This window comes from Dufourea novaeangliae, unplaced genomic scaffold (genome assembly GCF_001272555.1).
Source record: "Dufourea novaeangliae isolate 0120121106 unplaced genomic scaffold, ASM127255v1 scaffold1, whole genome shotgun sequence".
NCBI lineage: Eukaryota > Metazoa > Arthropoda > Insecta > Hymenoptera > Halictidae > Dufourea > Dufourea novaeangliae.
In genome coordinates, this window is record NW_015373885.1 from 3,361,753 (window position 1) to 3,369,631 (window position 7,879).

General features: G+C 38.0%; 1 protein-coding gene across 2 annotated transcripts in view; it reads left to right on the forward strand.

Moving 5' to 3' along the window:
* The window catches only part of LOC107193985 (FK506-binding protein 2), a 199,553-nt gene that overhangs the window by 173,651 nt on the left and 18,023 nt on the right, over positions 1-7,879 (forward strand). For both annotated transcript variants that reach the window (XM_015583537.1, XM_015583546.1), the window contains exon 2: positions 2,308-2,471. In XM_015583537.1, the coding sequence (XP_015439023.1) occupies positions 2,308-2,471 (164 nt within the window). The remainder of the gene's footprint in view (positions 1-2,307; positions 2,472-7,879) is intronic.

Below are 7,879 nucleotides of genomic sequence, written 5' to 3' on the forward strand. Positions count from 1 at the left end.
TGGTTGTCGAATGCCTGCAACAAACAATGGGTTAGTAACAAGAGAAAGGACGAGTATGAGACGCGCGCCCACCCTCCGCGACGGCTCACGAGAAAGTGAGGAAGCTAACGCCGTTATGTATTGGGCGTACGCAGGTTTGTTCGTGTTGAATTGTTTTTGCCGGCTTGAACGACCTTCCTTGAACGACCCAAACACCGGATGGTACAGCCAGGTACGGCTATGGTACACGGCGTACACGGCTAGGTCAATAAACTGTGTGACGCAACGTCACTAGCGCGTTGGACCGACGGAGAGCACCGATACCGCGGCACACTCTACCGTACTCACTCGATCGCACACCTGCCCCCATAGACCACCGAAATTCCTCGGCACGCATCAACACCGACCAAGAGCACCGATACCGCGGCTCGCTCTCCCGCTCTCGCTCGCTCCCGTTCGACCGCTCCGGCCATCTCCGGTACCGTTCGGTACGCGTCGGCACCGACGGAGAGCACCGATACCGTGGCTCGCTCTCTCGCTTTCGTTTAATTACGATGTTCATATTCCCCAAAATAAATATCATTTTTAACTAATTTATTTAAGCGACATATTCCTTTTAAAGATTTAGCTCTCCAGTATAAATCCCTAAGACCGTTATTTATTATTCATTTCATATCGTTAATTACGATTTCTCTCACATGATACCGATTTCTATTACAGTCTCATAAAATAATTGAAAATATGAAACTTCTTTACCTCTTCTTGAACATTCTAATTTCATAGCCCTAAACTGTGTACCTGAAAGTATTTCATTGAATTTGTGTAAAAGATTTTACTACGTCCTAAAAGACTCCGTGTGATATTTCATAGCCTAAAAAACAGTGTGCCGATACAGGGTTTCGATTTATTTACGAAACTAATCTGACCAGTTACTGCATTCTTTGACACCAACTTTCAAGAAAATAAAACGTCTGTATTTTACTTAATTTGAGAGACACGTAGCTGAATATTAACATACGTTCATTATTTAATTACTCGCAATAAATAAAATTTTTGTAAGTAAATAACGTGTAAGTAAATTCATATGTACAAATTTACCAATTGCCAGAAAGTAATTGTTCGTGCGTATTATGATTTTTACAATAGGCAGTAAAACTATTCATACTCCCATATAAATTATAAATATGTAAATGTTAATAAAAGCGATGTATACAGGGTATAACAAAAATGTTGTCCAGAATGTGTCCCAGAAATGGGACACTCGGGGGGTGAATTGAAACAAGTCAGTTTCCTTAACAACAATGTAATCTGAGGCTTCGTTACTGAGATATTAACGAAAAATCCCGACCAATCAGAACGCGAGTTTGCCAGCCGAGTTCCCGCGGTAATTTTATTATTGGCCGAAATGGTACACACTCAAATCGTACTGTGTGACGAAGAGAACCAACAAGACACATCGAGACCGAGTAAGATAATGCGAACCGCAGCGATTACAATGTAACCATTGGCCGGTGGGAGTGTCGCAGGCGGGCTCACGTAGTCGAATCGAGTGGAAAGAGATGCTTTCTCTTTCTGTTTTTCACTCGCGTGTCCTTTTCTATGTCGGAACACTACAAAGGCAAGCTGCCGAGGCTCGAGCTTCGAGCAAAAATCAGATTGAATAGGTGCTGACAACTGTCCGTGCTCACCACGAGTGTGACTCTGCGAAACCGGGGCATTCACACTTATCAAGACATTACTGTACTGACAGCGGTGTGGTATTATTAATTTTTCAGAAAGGTATAATATCAGTTATACTAATGAGTGATCCACTATATTTTTTAATAACGAAGGTATATATTTTAAGTTGAAAACATCTTTTTCATGTTTCACGAGGATATAGAATCTTGGACAATCATTAAAATACAAACAATGTCGATCCTTCATTTCTATAGAAACGAATACTGATCTAATCAGGAAATAGTGAATTACTTATTGACGCATCTAAAGAAACTGATTATTATAAAATAGTAAGTTTGATGTGACACGAATGATACTATACCACCATTAACCTTTATTCTAAGTAGAATAGGCAAACGTGTTATTAACCATGTTCAACGAATACTTATTGATTCTTTCGAAAACGAAGCTGTACATACAAAAAAAATTATTGTACATTATGAAGTAATCTTTTATGTTGAGTGTAGCCCATAAAAATATAAGTCTGATCAATTTTAAATAATGGTGAATGTAATTCAAGCTTCTGGGAGTGCAACGATCTCAGAACGATCATGTTGAAGATTTCATCGGGCCACTATTTAAAATATTCGCGTTTATTGCCTGTTACAGTTTGGACAGAGATCAACCGTTCACATTCCAGCTGGGAACCGGCCAAGTTATTAAGGGTTGGGACCAAGGATTGGTTGATATGTGCGTGGGCGAAAAGAGGAAGTTGACCATACCGCCGGAACTCGGATACGGAGAGAAGGGAGCCGGAAACGTAATTCCTGGAGGTAAAGTTGCTCTTTCTTTTGGCGTTGCTACGTTCATCGTATAAAATTGGTTATTTCTCTCGACGAAAATTCTTTTCACTAATAAATACAATTGTCAATTAGTCTGTTGAATATTTAGAATTTAACACGTTGACTGGCACAGTGAAAATGGCTGTACGTAGCCAGACACAGTTTATTTCGGTTTTAAGTCATAAATCGTCGAAAATATATGCATTTAGTTAATAGAGGCTGCTGGTTCCTGTTTTAAATTATACAACGACATTAATTTTATGCAAAATTTTATAACGGTATTCAAATAATCCAGCTTCTTTGCAATGTACATGGTCACCCATATTTGGGTGAGGTGGCTGTCAAGGTGTTAATGCGAATAAATGTATGAATAACGATTGGGAGCTTGTACAGTGGGTATTGTGTAATATGTATTGTGAATATCTAAAGCAGTAGGTATCATTGTTAAAAAATGGTAACAAATAACAATGGCTAACAGCCATTATACGTAGCAACACGATTCTTTTTCTATTTTTCACTTTGTAATGGACCCTTTTGTGTCCCCATTGTTACCTTTTTTCAAATGATACTTAGATTGTAAAGGGAAAGCAAATGAAATTCATTTTTATTTTGCTCACTGTTCAACCCTTTGGCTGTCACGTTATTCCCATATACGTAACACAAATTCTTATTCAGAGCTAATGGTCGATTTTTAAGGCCACGAGTTGAATGAAACCATTTTAGGAACGATCTATGAGATTCTGAAAGGCTTACAAAATAATTACATTGATACATATTAAAAGAAATAATATCTGGTAGTATGTTAAAATTTCAAATATAAAAAAGGAATGTGATAACGGTATTTGAAAATCAGCTAATAACATTTTAGGTGTCCTCATTCTAAGACGAATAAACGTATAGTATAAATATTTCGAAAAGTTAAATGTTATATCTCAAAACATTTGTCTTGTGGCTTAAACAAGGTCTACATTAATAAATGAATTTTTCTGTAGATTGTAATTAGCAAGAGATGAAATTGAACGCCTACGAGATGCTGAGATTTCCTTTAAGTACTGTTATCGCAAGGAATCTAAGAAAAACATGGATGGGATGGAACGGGATTCTCCTGCTTATAGAGAAAATACTGCAGTCTACTCGGTACCGTTGTCTCGTGAAATTTAATTTTTCAACGTACCTACGTCACGCCTTTCTGATTTTTTAAACATAGCCACGTTTTTCGTTCGAAAGTGGTCATTACTAAATAAATAAAATATCTATCTAATTCCGACGAGTTCTGTAAATAAAAGAATCGATCCGCGCTTTTATTTGAATTAGTTCCTCATTTGGTTTCGTACAGTTTAAAACTCCGGGCTGGATACTAGCGGCGATTTAACAAACTGCGATGAAACTCAAACACTTCTGAAACAATATGGAGTACGTTTATTAAAAGTATTAATTGAACTTCATAGACTGAAGTTAGTTCGAAAGTGTACACCCTCTGGTGGATGGATGTAATCAATTTTCGTTGTCGACATAGTGCAAATTATGGTAGAAAATTCTTGTTCCCAAACGACAAACCATCGATAAATGATTTATTGATTTTCAATAATTAAATATCGTATTTGCAGGATGAACGAACACAAAATAAGTGATGCAAATTGATTGTCTTCAATTACTTGAAATACGGTAGAGAAACATGGTAAAGGACAATATAAATGACACAAAATGTTTTCCATGGATTTAATGGAAAACGAAACCCAATGGCTAGATTGTCGAGGTTTATGTAAATACAATGAGAATGACATTTTCTAGAGTAATTCATAGTAAAATAAAGTCAAGAGCAAATATAGAAATTTCTTTCACCTCTTAAGTATCGTATTGGGTTGAGTATAAAATAAAAAGCTCGTCGCATCTGATGGAAGTTGCTTTTTATTGTATTTAAATAAATAAACGCATAAAATCCTCGGTCTAGCAGTGACGTTTATTCCACATAGATTTTTCATTTCTTTTGGTATACAGAATTACCTACAAGTGATCACTCACCAGTTACAAGACACCCTTACATTAGTCACACGTAATCCACTGTTTTCTGACCAATTAAACATTTATTCTCAAAGAAAATCAAAACCCTGCGCTATTTGAAGAATATTTGTCCTTATTATCCATCATGTTCCGCCATTTTTTTTTGAAACGGTGGAAGATGTACTACATGCAAATTATATTGCCATTTATGAAAAAAGAAAATAATGAATTCCTTATTGATAGATATAATACATACTGCAAAGTGTGCTTCGCAGATCCATACACGTCACATACTATTATATAGGGTGTAAGAAAAGTGTTGTAGGTCCCTGAAATGGATCACTCGTGGGGTGATTTGGAACAAGTTTTTCCTTAGCAAAAATTTTATCCGAGGCTTTATTTACGGGACACTAACGAAAAGCCCCGACCAATCAGCGCGCGAGTCTGCTGACCGACCTCTGATTGGTCGGGATTTTTCATTAGTATCTCGTTAACAATGCCTCGAATAACATTTTTGTTAAGAAAAAACTTTTTCCAAATTACCTCAAGAGTGAACCATTTCAAGGACCTACGACACTTTTGTTAACCCCTGTTACGTGGAATTTAGTAACGAACCACGGTTCACTGCGTGGCTCTCGCAAAGCCCCTCTCTCGGCCTCCGCTACTACACGCGCCTTCGCGGGTTGAAATCGGATACGACTGCCGATACCGTCCACGATTTTCTTAGGGTGGAGGCCGCCACAGAGTGACCAGTCAGGGTTCGCAAGTAGGATGCGGAGATTCTCCTCTTTGTAGAAGGCGGCTCGCGGATAAACGGTGGTCGTTTTACGTTAATTACGATATTTAAAGGGCTTTTCAACAGGGACTTTATTTTTTAATAAGAGTAATTTTGGATGTGGTAACAGTTTTGTCGTTCTGTTTTTTGACACATGTCAAGTACAAGGTGTACAATTTATTATATTGTCTTCAATTTCAATCGAAAATCGCATAAAAATAATTAAAATCCGCTACGAAAAGGGTGGATCTGTGAAAACAAGATATCGCAAAATTTCGGAATCAATGAATTTATTGGGAACGAAATTTCCCGATCGAATAGGTAATTTCGCGTAATTCTGCAGTCAATTGGCCGCCTAGATCGTGTGATTTAACGCCGTTAGACTATTTCTTATGGGACTATGAGAAAGATCAAGTCTATGCAGATAATCCACAATCCATTAAAGCCTTGAAAACCAACATCCGACGCGTAATAAGAGCCGCAATTATGCAAAAATGTAAAATTTTGCATGTATATCGAAAATTTTGAAAAAAGGATCGACATCTGTAAACATGGTCGTGGTGGACATTTGTCCGATATTCTGTTTGATTCATAAATTGTAGACTTTCTACATTATATATCAATAAATAAATATTCCGCAATCAATAAATAAGTGTTCCTCAGGGCAGAGGGCAGTCCGGTTCTATCAGAATTACGCTCCAAGTTTCAATTTGGAGCGGTCGCGTTACGCTGGCGAAAATGCAGCGTAACACTCTGTATTATCGAAAACCAACATTACCTTCCCATCAACTCCATATTTCAACGAATTCATAGTACACATTAGAAAGACATGACAGTAATCGAGCTTGGTAAGTGAATACAGGTGAAAGATCCATCTTTACTTTAGATTTCAGGTATTCTCAGTTCAAGAATAACGAGAAGATTTGAACGCGGCCCGAACAAAAACATACGTCCGTTTCTCTTCCGAATTTTTGAATCATTATCGAATCCATTTATCGACGGCCAAACGTATTCTTCCCCGTGGAACAATACCTCAACCGTAGACAAAGGGAATGTTCTCCACATAAAACGGAGGGAACACTTTCCGCGAAAAATACATGCGTAGACCGTGGGGGGTGGTTCTCCGATTTATCTAACACGCGAGTTTCCGAAAAAATGAGCGCGCCATAGTCTATGTTGATCCGGTCTCCGGAGCCGGCTCGGGATAGCAGTGCTCAATTTAATGGTTGACGCTTTATTGGATTTCCGTGCAATTGCATTTTTTTTTTGCGCCCCCGATTTCGTTACTAACGATCCCTTTTGTATCGATCCGCCGCCTAGCTTCGCTCGTTTCCCCTCCCTTTTGAGAGCTGTTGCGAAGTCATGGATGATTTGGAAAAGTGTAAGCGGAAACGCGTCGCAATTCTATTAGGCTGTCGCACATCGAGCAGGATTTTTTGTGACGGTTCGTATTATATTAATTAGAAGCAGTAGTATAATATAGTGCACATTCAGGTTCGTATTACATTCATTTTTGTTCAGCTTTTGTTAATCAGAAAAAACAGTAACATAGTGTAAATTCAGGTTCGCATTATATTAATTTTCATTCAGCTTTTGTTAATCAGAAGAAATAGTAATGAACGTTACAAACGCTACTTGTGTTGGTTGAATACATATATGCAGGGTGGGGCAATAACTATGTCCACTTTGAATATTGCCGTTATTTGTAATAATATAAAAAAATATTGTGACACAAACAATTTTTTGCGTGGGTTAAGGCATAAAGGAGATTTCAAGGTCACCTCTATTTTTTTTAATAGAATGGTATGTTTTTTTATCGCGATGTGATAGCCGGTGATGAAACGACTTCAGCGAACTATCATTGAAGATTATGCAAGGTCAAATGTGGTAGTAAAATAAACTTTCTTACATTACTGGCGAACGATATGCACACTTTATACGAAGTAGATTGGGGACTTTATTAGAATATGTACCACTAAACGTTCGCCAAATGATGTGGTTACAGCACGACGGGTGTCCAGCACATTATGCTCGGACAGTAAGGGATGCACTGAACGAACTTTACCCAAGTAAATGGACAGGACGTGGAGGATTAGCCGAATTAGATTTTTTTCTCTGGGGAGCATTGAAAAATGCTGTTTATCAAGAAGTACCCTTAAACGGCAAACTAAAAATTTGGTTATTTATTATGTTACGTACGAAGACACTCTCGTGACCTTTTAACCCTATCGGGAGTTGGAATGCATCCGGCCAGATTACGTAATTGCCCACGGGGTGTTATGGCGTGACCAGATTTTCTTGGAAAACAGTTTCCGTTGAGAAACAGGCGTGTCCCCCACTACTTTTAGACTCGATTTTTGGGGTATAAAAGGGACACGTATAGTTCATCCGCAGTTCATAATCATACTAGAAGTCTAGCTAGTGAGATCGGGTATTAAAGTCCCCTTCAAGCATTTTCAAAAGTAAGCTTGCAAAGCACTCTAAAAAACCTTTTTAACACAAAAATTAGTCACTACAGTAACTTTTCTCAGATCTACACTGACGCATCAAAATCTAAACGAGGAACAGGCTGTGCCATAGTACTACCAAACAAAAATCTTGTATACAAACTACCAGACGAATT